Below are 14150 nucleotides of genomic sequence, written 5' to 3'. Positions count from 1 at the left end.
GACACCAAAGACCATGCAGGACGATCCTTCCATGTGACACCAAAGACCATGCAGGACGATCCTTCCATGAGATACCAAAGACCATGCAGGACTATCCTTCCATGTGACACCAAAGACCATGCAGGACTATCCTTCCATGTGACACCAAAGACCATGCAGGACTATCCTTCCATGAGATACCAAAGACCATGCAGGACGATCCTTCCATGTGACACCAAAGACCATGCAGGACTATCCTTCCATGTGACACCAAAGACCATGCAGGACTATCCTTCCATGAGATACCAAAGACCATGCAGGACTATCCTTCCATGTGACACCAAAGACCATGCAGGACTATCCTTCCATGTGACACCAAAGACCATGCAGGACGATCCTTCCATGAGATACCAAAGACCATGCAGGACGATCCTTCCATGAGATACCAAAGACCATGCAGGACTATCCTTCCATGTGACACCAAAGACCATGCAGGACCATCCTTCCATGAGATACCATAGTCTATGAAGGTTTCTAACGATCAGATAGTGCTGAGGTGGAGGACTGCTGCACTTTATGGTTTCTCCCTAGATCACAGGTGTAAAACTCAGCCCCTACAGCTGTTAGAAAACTACATTTCCCATAATGCCTGGAGAGCTGAAGCTTTGGCTACTCAGGCATGATGGGTATTGTAGTTTTGGAGCAACTGGAAGGCCTGAGCTTGACACCCCAGCCGTAGATCATAAGAAGCCTTGCCAAACCGATCGGAGACGTTGAAGAACTGGAGCCGCTCCTGCCCCCGCCTAACTCGGTAGAAGCCGGGCCAAGCAGTAAACATGAACAAAACCATAAATTTTGGATAGACTTGAACTCGGCAGCGAGATCACAGCAGCTTTCTCAATTCCTAATGAGTTATGAAAGGCGACGAAGCTTCAGTACGGAAGGGGCAGGAGGCCGGGCGATGCCTGTGAGCGGAATGCTAAAGGGACCAATGTTCACGTCTGAAATGAGAGATTAGAAGGATGGCCCTTGGTAGTGTGCATCACCGCCAGACGACGCCCGAGTCGTGACCGCATCTCCGAAATTAATGGCGGGATGTGATTAAAACAAAGTGATTAGAACAAAGCCACAGGTTCCTCCAGAACTGTGGATAGATACAATAAATCAGAGCGCATTGTGTGCCTGGACCACACAGGCCCCACCCACAGATCACATGTCCCTATTACTTCCATTACTTTACCATAAACATTGTGCTACCAATACCAGTGGTCAGTGGTCATATTCACATTTCCATTTCTCTTTTTAAATTCCGATTTTCCACTTAGCAGCATGTTCTATTGAATCAGTAACCACAGTAGTCAATAAGAAGAGGGCGTTACTCGCATTGTACGGTCAGCTCTCCTGTCAAACAGCACCAGAACCTCTGTAACTGCACAGTGACAATATACTGACTGAGTTGTTACAAAACCAAGAGCATTGTCTCCTGGTAAGCTGCAGAGCTGAGAATACCTCAGCCACATTGATCCAGTTAGAAAGAAGACTGGAAGACAAGTTACTAAACTAAACTCCTTTAGTACACATGGGCGCAAGTGGTCTCCATTAAGACATTTTACATCATAGAAAATACAGAAAACTCAAACTGTATATAGAAATGTAACGGTGTCACTCACCCCACTGTAGAGGAGCCAGCTGCAAGTGTTCCAGGACCAGCTGATTCAGCACCCCCTCCACGCTCGCCTCTCCGTCACGCTTCAGCGATGGGTGATAGGGAGTTAAGGTATAATAATTGAGAAAAATAAATAAAAAATCAAACCTTTATAGCACAGCCACACGCTTCATCCAATACATGCATTACTTCCTATTGAAGAGAATACACAGCTACTTCTTTATTGGACAGATAGGGAGAAAGATGAGGTGGGAGCCACAGCTCTGAAGCACAATGCAGAGAGACATGTCAGAAAGCTGAACACTAGATAGTCACATTACAGCAAATCAAGGAATGCTAGATGTCAGCTCTGAAGCCTGCCAAATTGTGAATGCAACTATGGAGTATAGTGAGTGCAGCTCTGGAGTATAATAGAGGATATAACTCAGGATCAGTGCAGGATTAGTAATGTAATGTATGTACACAGTGACCCCACCAGCAGAATAGTGAGTGCAGCTCTGGGGTATAATAAAGGATGTATCTCAGGATCAGTACAGGATCAGTAATGTATGTACACAGTGACCCCACCAGCAGAATAGTGAGTGCAGCTCTGGGGTATAATACAGAATGTAACTCAGGATCAGTAATGTAATGTATGTACACAGTGACCACACCAGCAGAATAGTGAGTTCAGCTCTGGAGAATAATACAGGAAGTAACTCAGGATCAGTAATGTAAGTACACAGTGACCCCACCAGCAGAATAGTGAGTGCAGCTATGGGGTATAATACAGGATGTAACTCAGGATCAGTAATGTAATGTATGTACACAGTGACCCCACCAGCAGAATAGTGAGGGCAGCTCTGGGGTATAATACAGGATGTAACTCAGGATCAGTACAGGATCAGTAATGTAATGTATGTACACAGTGACCCCACCAGCAGAATAGTGAGTGCAGCTCTGGGGTATAATACAGGATGTAACTCAGGATCAGTAATGTAATGTATGTACACAGTGACCACACCAGCAGAATAGTGAGTTCAGCTCTGGAGAATAATACAGGATGTAACTCAGGATCAGTAATGTATGTACACAGTGACCCCACCAGCAGAATAGTGAGGGCAGCTCTGGGGTATAAAACAGGATGTAACTCAGGATCAGTACAGGATCAGTAATGTATGTACACAGTGATGCCACTAGCAGAATAGTGAGTGCAGCTCTGCAGTATGAGGGTATGCCCACACTACGGAATTCCGGCAGATCACCCACTGCAGATTCCGCAGCCGCACATCTCCGCTGGTCCTATAGGCTTCATTCTATGGTTTGGCAGATTTCACCATCCGTCCATTCCTACTATATATAACTTGTATATCGCTGATAGAAGATGGACCCATAGATGTATGACCTGTATACCACTAATAGAAGATGGACCCATAGATGTGTATGACCTGAATACCACTGATAGAAGATGGACCCATAGATGTGTATGACCTGTATACCACTAATAGAAGATGGACCCATAGATGTGTATGACCTGAATACCACTGATAGAAGATGTACCCATAGATGTGTATGACCTGTATACCACTGATAGAAGATGGACCCATAGATGTGTATGACCTGTATACCACTGATAGAAGATGGACCCATAGATGCATGACCTGTATACCACTGATAGGAGATGGACCCATAGATGTGTATGACCTGTATACCACTGATAGAAGATGGACCCATAGATGTGTATGACCTGTATACCACTGATAGAAGATGGACCCATAGATGTGTATGACCTGTATACCACTGATAGAAGATGGACCCATAGATGTGTATGACCTGTCCCTCTCCAGCACCTGCAGGGACTTGTGGTTCCCCCAGGTGTCTATCTGGGCACAGCCTGCTATATTACTATTATTATTCAGTGACTGGGCATTGAGTTTCCGCTCCGCACCACCAGGCTCCGTGTGGGAACATTAAGTCAGGCGTCTCAGCGAGCGCTGCGGCATAAACAGCTTCTTATTTTGGTGGCGCTGCGGTTGGGGAGGGGGTGGAGGGGGCAGCTTATTTCCACTTCAGAAACTAAGCATAAAGATACAGAAGTGTAAAGATGAAGATTCCCCGGTGTTGACCACAATGCATTTCCCTGGCTCTCTGTGGCGCAGCAATGCGTCTCTATGGTAACCTGCTAACCGGGCCCATGTGGTGGATCTTATCCCTGCTGGACTGCGGCGCACCCTACTGCAGGCTGCTAAATATATCCATTACACTGCGTTGCTATGGTTAAACACGCTGTCGTCCTTAACCCTTACTTTCCCAATCTCCTTCTACAGTAACCGTGGAAGCTTATACGGTCCAAGCATCAAATGCAAGAGCCATAGTTGTATCGGGGAGGGGGAAGGGGGTGCCAACACTTCTGGGGCCCATAGGGACCAGCATGACGATACGATACAGGAATGTATATAGTATAATGTATATAGATTGTATACAGACAAGCAGGACCGACCACAGATCACTGCTGCTCAATGTAGTTCTCCGATGGAGGTCTCGGACTATGGGGACTGGCAGAAACATGGAGGGGACAGTGTTGTGTTACACTATAGGGGCTTATGAAGCTGGTGTATAGTATGGGCACTACGTATACAATAACCCCTCCCTGGGCACTTCTATCTGGACACATGGGTATCCTGTGCCAAATTTAACAGATTCACCATCACCCCGGCACTAACTGCAGTGTAGACTCATTCCAGAGCGCCAATGGCATTGCCAGACCTGGGCATGCTGGAGGGTTAAGGATTGTCCCAACATTACAATGGGATACAGGCAGGTATATGTATAGAGGTCGGCACAGGTATACGTATAGAGCTACGCACAGGTATACCTATAGAGGTATACACAGGTATAAGTATAGAGGTCGGCACAGGTATACCTATAGAGGTACACACAGGTATAAGTATAGAGGTACGCACGGGTATAAGTATAGAGGTACGCACAGGTATACCTATAGAGGTACGCACGGGTATAAGTATAGAGGTACGCACAGGTATACCTATAGAGGTACGCACGGGTATACGTATAGAGGTACGCACGGGTATAAGTATAGAGGTACGCACAGGTATACCTATAGAGGTACGCACGGGTATAAGTATAGAGGTACGCACGGGTATAAGTATAGAGGTACGCACGGGTATAAGTATAGAGGTACGCACGGGTATAAGTATAGAGGTACGCACGGGTATAAGTATAGAGGTACACACAGGTATACCAATAGAGGTACGCACGGGTATACGTATAGAGGTACGCACAGGTATAAATATAGAGGTACACACAGGTATACCTATAGAGGTACGCACAGGTATACCAATAGAGGTACGCACAGGTATACCAATAGAGGTACGCACAGGTATACCTATAGAGGTACGTAAAGGTATACCTATAGAGGTACGCACGGGTATAAGTATAGAGGTACGCACAGGTATACCTATAGAGGTACGCACAGGTATACCAATAGAGGTACGCACGAGTATACGTATACAGGTACGCACGGGTATACCTATAGAGGTACGCAAAGGTATACCTATTGAGGTACGCACGGGTATACGTATAGAGGTACACACGGGTGTACATATAGAGGTACGCACAGGTATACCTACAGTGGTATGCACGGGTATAAGTATAAAGGTACGCACAGGTATACCTATAGAGGTACGCACAGGTATACCAATAGAGGTACGCACGGGTATACGTATACAGGTACGCACGGGTATACCTATAGAGGTACGCACGGGTATACCAATAGAGGTACGCACGGGTATACGTATACAGGTACGCACGGGTATACCTATAGAGGTACGCACGGGTATACCTATAGAGGTACGCAAAGGTATACGTATTGAGGTACGCACGGGTATACGTATAGAGGTACGCACAGGTATACCTACAGTGGTACGCACGGGTATAAGTATAAAGGTACGCACAGGTATACCTATAGAGGTACGCACAGGTATACCAATAGAGGTACGCACGGGTATACGTATACAGGTACGCACGGGTATACCTATAGAGGTACGCAAAGGTATACGTATTGAGGTACGCACGGGTATACGTACAGAGGGGGTGAACCTACATTACTGGGGAAGACTAGCCACTGTGGAGACAAACCTAATGGGGGAAATTACCTACTCAACGCACTTGTCTATCTGCTGGAATGACCTCCAACCCTCCCCCCCAAAACACTGTGAGACAACATTATTATTGTTTGCATTAGGCCATATTTCATACTCCTCGAAGATGCTTTTAGGAGTATTATTACTCCACCGCTATAACTTGATGGCGTCTTTAGGAAGTCAGGACAATCCCTGTGAGGGCTATTCTCGCCACCGGCCATGTGACCACCCAGCTCTTCCAATAGCCAATGGATAGAACTAAACAGACTCTGAGATTTACATTTACTATTTCGTATTTTTTCGTAAGTTTCTCCCTTACAGAAATGTATTTGCCGCAATCTCGGAGGAGACGGAGAGAAGGTAATGTAATATTTTCTCCGCTTTATCAAACAATTTGTCTTCTGAACCAGAGGAAAATGAAAGCTGAATATTGTGACGGGCGACGGATATAATAAACGGGAGGTAATCGATGCAGTGCCCCTCCCTTTATGTGATCAGGAACGATGGAACGCCGGATACTGATACAAAGGGTCTGATCCGGGACAGTTTCGGGGTCAGCGGTGGAATGGCTGCTCTCGTCTCCTTTGTTGCTCGCTGGTTGGGCTGATTACTTGCTGCTGTGATGTGTGCGGAGCAGATGGGCTGGTGCGTCCGGGCGCACGAGGACGGCGATGGAAAAATAAACAGATGTTGCTTAGAACCTTTAATAGCGGCCTCCCGGCACGGCAGGTGGGGTGGAGGAGACGATGGGAGATTGTGTGCGGAGGATGGGGGTCTGAGCATGAAAAAGAGGGCAATTAAAGATGAAGGGGGGAGGGGGAGCGTAACCTGAAGGAGCATAAACATAATGATGATCTTCTGGGTGTATTGTATAATTACACAATGATATGTAGTGTGGTGGAGACAGCTTGGAAGATCTATGGCATAACAGGACCAAGAGGGAGAATACTGTGAGTGCTCTGCTTATTGTTACAGGTCAGCGAGATTGGTGTCCTAGGCCGGGCCTTTACACGGAATGACAAAATGAGCAACAAGGCTGCACGAACAATGCTTGTATCATTCGTGCAGCCCTGGAAACTAACAGCCCAGATACGTGTCAGTACGATCCTGCAAAAATGGAAACCCTTTACCCACTCTGGACATTATAATGATACATGATGCCGGACGGTGATTCAGTCCACTGTGCAGCTTCAACGTCCGTGGTTGTGTGTGTCAAGAAAGCGTTTGGATGCCCTCATAGAAAGAGACTGAAGTTGGCACTGTGTTGCTGGTTTTGTTTTGGTGGGGCACTGTATGACTGGTATTGTTATAAATAGGCACCATGTTGGTGTTTTTTTATGCTGGTAGTCCAGTTATAGAGAGGCACTGTGTTCCTGCTTAGTTTTTCATAGTGGGGGTGGGGGTGGGGGGGCGGCATTTAGGCCAGTACGGTCATAGAGGGGCACTGTGTTGCTGGTTTTGCTATGGTGGAGCATTGTGTGGTTGGTACTGTTTTAGCATGGTACTGTGTGGCCAACACTTATGAAGGGGTCCTGTGTGACTGGCAATGTTACAGGGTGGCACTACGTAGCTGACAGTTCTGGTGAAGCACTGTTGTGTATCAGGTACAGTTACAGGGGGGCATTGTGCAGCTGGGGCAGTACTATGTAGATGGTACTATTATATGGCAGCTCTGTTCTGGTGACGCACCATTTATTCAGCACTGGTAAAGTCGCTTGGAAACATACAGTCATTTCTTCCATACACTTCCATGATCTATGCATTGAGCTATATGCCGTTCCATTCTAAAAAAAACAAATATTCAATTTCTTCAAAAAGGTGGGTGTCCCAACCTATAGGACTTATATGCCCCAACCTACAGGACTTATATGACATATAGAGTAAAATTCTCAACTGTGAACACCTCTGTTTTATCACTGCCCTTGGGGGCGGTACAATCTGGCATTAGCCCCACCCCTGCTTAGCTAGTCACAGGAAATGGATACAAATTATTACACTGGTGAAGCCGCTCTTAACATTCAGATTCTACAACTGCACACACACAAAAATAAACTAAATAAAATACAGAAAGAAGTTAACAATCAACATTATGGTGGAAAATGGCGCAAGGTTCTGATAGCGTTGACTTTGTTTTCTGCCACAGAGTGATACATGAAGCCACAGACTCCATATGCTGCTCTGATGTAACCTATAACACTCCGATATTTATCACTGTTGTATCAGGAATTACATGAAATATTTATCAGTCCGCTCCTCTCCTTGCGCCTCTCTAATGAGCGACGTCTCATCTCAACAAAGTAAATGGAGCTGAGCTACACCGGGCCCTTCACAGCCCGGGAGTATAATGATGAAAAAGTAACTCAATATAGCAGCAGACCTATTCCCTGCCTGCACACAGCGGCCCCGCGGGCTGGGGGTGACCTCTTGTAGTCTGTAGATGGCAGGCATTGATGTGAAGCTCCAGAGTCAGGACATGGGTTGCAAACTCAATAGATCTGACTCAATTAAATTGGTGACCTGAACCCCTCGATGTGGGCACCACGCTGATCGATGACAAGCCATCTACCCGAAGAGTGTGGCCCCGGACCCGACCTCACATGTCGTGCTGCAGGACTTCATAGAGAAAAGATTTAACCCTCTGCTGCCAGATGCAAACTTCAGATATCTATACAGCACTGCTCTTATGCATACGGTTATGGGCACTTTGGTATCGGTATAAGATATACACTTACATGTCGGCTGTGGACTTGTACTTTCAATGCCACAATTTTGGTTGTGGATTGGCACCATTCTATAGGGCTACTGAGAGTCCAGCCAATAGATCCCTCATCAAAGAAGTGACATGTCAAGCCTTTCTCTTATGCAGGTAGATTACCTGTTTCTCCTAAAAATAAGACCTAGCAGAGGTTTTGCTGAATTGCTAAATATAAGCCCTCCCCTGAAAGTTAGACCGAGAAAAGTATTTGTTTGGAAGCACGCCCGCCGCACAGAACACCAGAACATGCAGCTGGGATAGTTTTTACCCCACCACTGTTGTCTTCTACCATCACTGCCCGTTGCAGAGCAGCTGCATGCAGGACATGGAGACCGTCACCTGCTGTAACCCCAAAGTTCCATTCCACGGCCGTCACTAGTAGATGTGCAGGCAAGGCATCAAAAGGCCCGTCGCCAGCCACCATCCCCATTGTCCCCTACCAGCACATGTAGAACTGCACACAGTCTTCAATTATTCCATCGCCTGTCGCCATACCACACTGTCCCTGCTGTGCTGTACGAGAGTGCTGTGGTAAGCCCCCTGATGGCCGCCATACCACACGCTATCCCTGTTGTGCTGTGGTGAGCGCCCCCTGGTGGCCCATAGCAGTGGAAGCCGACTCAGCCTGCATCACTGACCGAGACGGGATATTGCAGTGGAAAGTGAAGTGGTGGTGGCTGCGGTCAGTGGGAGACACAAAGGCACAACAGGAGGACACCGGGGCAGCAAGGTGGGGGAAGAATAAGGGGGCACATTTATCCAATGCAGAAAAGATGCACGGATCTGCCCTGATAGGCAGTCCAAAAAGGGGGGGGGGAGGGGGGGGAAGTGCTAATTTAAGAATGCCGTATGAGTACACTGGACTTAATAAACGTCCCCCAAGATGTTTGTTATGTTTTATATAAGGGCAGCACTTTTAACAAAAAGTTCTTAATTGCTGGATGAACCTTATAAAGAAGTTGAAAGGAGTCCTCATAATCAGACTACACAGGGGTTGTTTGTAGTCTGTAACCATGGAAACATACTGGTCTGCATAGAGATAGATTTGTAACAAAATACAATTTCTTTATTATTACTACAAATACCAGATATAACTTTTCAGATGGATTCTTTCCCCCCTCTATCATCATAAACACCTAGCCAGGGTTTTTTAGCAAATATACCAGCAATATGAGCGGCTTATCGAAATCGCCCGTATAAAGGGATATTTTAATTCGCCCCAAACTAAGGTTAGTGCTCACGGTAATGGAAATCGCTGGAGAATAAAAAGGAGGGATAGAAGCGGCTGTCGCTTTCTGAATAAATCATCTCCTCTTTGCAGGTGAAGATTACAATGCGACCGTTTAACTGATGTAAATTTGCTCGGCAAAGACAATTCGAGCTAAAAATAAAATCCTCAGAATATCGTAATTATAATTGCTCTGATTTCTCCCGGCTTATTTTATTAGTCCAATTTTCCAAACATGCATAATTGTGCTCAGATCTCGAGCGCTGCCTACCCAGCTGTTTGACGCCACGACTTCTCTGACAGAGGAGTAACACTTTCCCCTCCAATGAGGAAGAATAGACAGCGGCCCATCTGGATGCATTATATATCTATATACTGTACATATGGGCATTGTGCAGGTTTATACATACATACATATATGTGCTCGCTTCCCAATGGAATCAGAATCCCACATACTGGGAAATAGGAAAATGACAGCAAGTCTACGAGCGGAGCCGGAAAAAGCTTCATCGGTGTTAAATTTTCATCCACGTTTTGTAGCAGTATATTTCCAGCAGCAGAATTCCTTTGTGGCGTCAAACAGCAGGAGTCCGATCTATGAGATATAAGAACCTGCAACCCCACAGCTAGAAAATAACTACTACAACCCCCAGGAGCTGTAGACTCACAAAAACTATTCTTTCACAGGACGTGCACACTCCCAATACTTCATCATCCTCATCATCTATATTCTTGTATATAGGAGCTGTATTATAGTAGTTATATTATTGTATATAGGAGCAGTATTATAGTAGTTATATTCTTGTATATAGGGGGCAGTATTATAGTAGTTATATTCTTGTATATAGGAGCTGTATTATAGTAGTTATATTCCTGTATATAGGAGCAGTATTATAGTAGTTATATTCTTGTATATAGGGGCAGTATTATAGTAGTTATATCCCTGTATATAGGAGCAGTATTATAGTAGTTATATTCTTGTATATAGGAGCAGTATTATAGTAGTTATATTCATGTATATAGAAGCAGTATTATAGTAGTTACATTCTTGTGCATAGGGGGGGCAGTATTATAGTAGTTATATTCTTGTATATAGGAGAAGTATTATAGTAGTTATATTCTTGTATATAGGGGCAGTATTATAGTAGTTATATTCTTGTATATAGGGGGCAGTATTATAGTAGTTATATCCCTGTATATAGGAGCAGTATTATAGTAGTTATATTCTTGTATATAGGGGCAGTATTATAGTAGTTTTAAGTGAGTTTTAAGCTAAAATCATTTTAAAAACTTGGATTTGTCATCCAGAAATGTGCTCGTAGTAAATGTCATTTCTCTTCCCCTAGTGACCATAAGTGCAGGAGTGATATTTCATAGGAGCCGTCTATATTCATGTTACAGTATATCTTTGAATCCCTTTGTCATAGAATTGATAGTCTCATTGTGATCTAGTCTCTTCCCTATTGATGTATAATCAGCATTGGGACTTCACATCTGGGTAAAATCTTCATCCACTGACCAGTTAAATAGAATAATGCAGCTTCGGACACGTGATACAACATAAATTCTGTAAATAGTAGCATCTAGTGTTAACCTGTCACCAAAATAAAGTCACTTCCATCAGAAACTCTAAATTTAGACCCCTTAAGTGCTTAGGCGCCACAAGTCCTTGTTTCTCGCACGTAAGGAAATGACAGTAACAGTGCAGCCTGCCTGCAAACATGGAGGTGATGCATTATTAATGCAATCAGATTATGCCGAGCGCAGCAGCACAGCAGTCAGGTTATTACACTAGCTTTATCACTGCAAGTCAGCAAATGTCCAGCACGCGACCCACAGCGCTTACTCAAGACACAATCACCACCGAAGAAAACCGCAGGGATGCAGGACAATGTCACGCCTCGAGCACTGTGTAAGGAACTATGGAAGACAAGGGCAACGGATGGCTGGGAGATGTCTAGTAGAATCTGTAATCACGTCTGATGACATCATCATAATGCACCTGGAGAACAGTGATGTCACTTGTCGCACAACTCAATGTCAATCATAACATAGCGGAAAAGTTTGAAGAAGACCTAAGCCACCATGCATGATACTGAACACTGAAGGGTTAGCGAGAATTTAATTAATTATCAGCTGCTGTATGTCCAGCAGGAAGTGGTGTATTCTTTCCAGTCTGACACAGTGCTCTCTGCTGCCACCTCTATCCATGTCAGGAACTGTCCGGAGCAGCATCAAATCCCCATAGAAAACCTCTTTGGCTCTGGACAGTTCCTGGCATGGACAGATGTGGCAGCAGAGAGCACTGTGTCAGACTGGAGAGAATACACCAATTCCTGCAGGACACACAGCAGCTGATAAGTACCGGAAAGACTTGAAATTTTTTAATAGAAATAATTAAAAAATCTCTGGCACTGAAGAATGAATGGGTCCGATTATTACAGCACAGTAATATATAGAATATATAGAATAGGATCCATATTAGATTATTTAACACCGCAAGATTGTACACTACTAAAAACTACTCAGGGCGGAACTTAGCTGTCACATGACTATTTTAAGGTACCAGCCAATTTCCATTGGATGAAAGGGTAATTACCATAAAGGGGAGGAGTCTAATATCCAATTGTTGGCGTGAAAATTAATTCATTCAGCAAATTTACCTCCTTCTCCTGATATTCTGCTCTTTCCCTCCCATTGCTGACAGCTCGTTGTCTAGGTTACCAACCACCACTCTGCTCTAAAAGCAGTGGTCTGGCTGATGTATAAATAGAGATAAAGTATACATATGTGTATATATACACTGTATCTCTATACATCTACATTATAGTTACTGTATATACACAGCAGCCCGACCACTGCTTTTAGAGCAAAAGGTGATCGGTAACCTAAACAACGAGCTGTATATGATGGGAGGGAAAGAGCAGCATATCAAGAGGAGACAAGTTTGCTAAATATATGTATTTTCAAAACTTTTAAGCCTAACTCCCTACAACTAGATTGAGATGAGCTGGGAATACCGCTTTAGGTCTGGCTCTGTTAACACTTTATTTTGAAGCTCAAAAATAGGCTTGTTTTAGAAGCTAAATTTGTATTTTTGAGGGGTATTATAAACTAAATAAAGGTGGCTATCCCATAAAAAATAAAATGCTCCAAAAGCTTATAGGTGCACTCAGCGACCCACCGATTGTTTTACAGTACTCACGAAAAGCTTCCCTAGGCTCGGCAGTCGGCTTGTCAGTCGGTCTCCGCTGAACTCAGTGCCGCTCCACTTCGGTTGCCTGGAAAAGCTGGATCCACTCCTGGGAAACTTCTCCCAGTTTCCCAGGACTGGACCCAGCTTTTCCAGGAACCTAGAGATCAGCAGCACAAAGTGGAAAGGAGTTCAGAGGAAGCCGACTGCCAAGCCTAGCGAAGAGCTTTGCTAGTACTGTAAATTTGCTAATCCCTATTCACACCGTTCCTACTTGTGTGTGCTGTTCTGTTCTTAGTCCCAGATTCAAACTTTAACAAATGATCCCAGTTCTCCATCATGGCCCCAGCCAGGAAACCACATCTCCCAGCATGCATTGCACCTTAAAACTAACTGCCGAGTACCTGCCCCTGTCTTGTAGTATCTGCAAATCACTGGCTCCATCTCCTTCTACTTTGCACAGTAAACACAGTATCTATCTATCTATCTATCTATCTATCTCTTATCTATCTATCTATCTATCTATCTGCCTATCTGTCTATCTATCTCCTATCTATCTATCTATATATTTATCTAATATCTATCTATCTTCTATCTATCTATATCCTATCTATCTAATATCTATCATCTATCTATCTATCATCTATCTATCTCCTATCTATCTATCTCCTATCTATCTAATATCTATCATCTATCTATCTCCTATCTATCTATCTCCTATCTATCTATCTATCTATCTATCTCCTATCTATCTATCTATCTCCTATCTATCTATCTATCTATCTATCTATCTAATATCTATCTCCTATCTCTCTCTATCTATCTATCTTTTCATCTACATAGATAAATAGAGGGAGATGAATTATCAGTGTCTCCTTTCCCCTATACAACTCTGGAGAGGCTGTTCTTTCCCCGCCCTTGGCCAGGTGAGCTCTGTGTGATGTCAGAGGTGGGTGGGGTTACAGATGAGGTGTTTCAGCTTGCCTGACAACAGCAGAGAGAGATCATGTGACCTGTGTCCCAGAAGGGAGGGAGAGGACAGAGTAGCGGAGACAGACTGGACAAGGCGGTGAGGATTTTCAGCAGCTTCAGGGTGTGAGTTAGGATGTGCTGCAGACAAAGGCCCAATTCATGTCATAGAAACCTATTACACACAAGCTCAGATTATGGGTGGGGATTTATTTCTTTCT

At 44.5% G+C, this 14150-nt stretch overlaps 1 protein-coding gene across 6 annotated transcripts in view; it reads right to left on the bottom strand.

The window, feature by feature from the left end:
- Positions 1-14150, bottom strand: part of TRAPPC9 (trafficking protein particle complex subunit 9) — a 348662-nt gene that overhangs the window by 160528 nt on the left and 173984 nt on the right. For all 6 annotated transcript variants that reach the window (XM_069957053.1, XM_069957051.1, XM_069957054.1 and 3 more), the window contains exon 21: positions 1650-1741. In XM_069957053.1, coding sequence (XP_069813154.1) covers positions 1650-1741 — 92 coding nt within the window. The remainder of the gene's footprint in view (positions 1-1649; positions 1742-14150) is intronic.

This window comes from Dendropsophus ebraccatus, chromosome 2, assembly GCF_027789765.1.
Source record: "Dendropsophus ebraccatus isolate aDenEbr1 chromosome 2, aDenEbr1.pat, whole genome shotgun sequence".
Taxonomy (NCBI): domain Eukaryota; kingdom Metazoa; phylum Chordata; class Amphibia; order Anura; family Hylidae; genus Dendropsophus; species Dendropsophus ebraccatus.
This window is presented reverse-complemented; position numbering and strand designations above follow the sequence as displayed.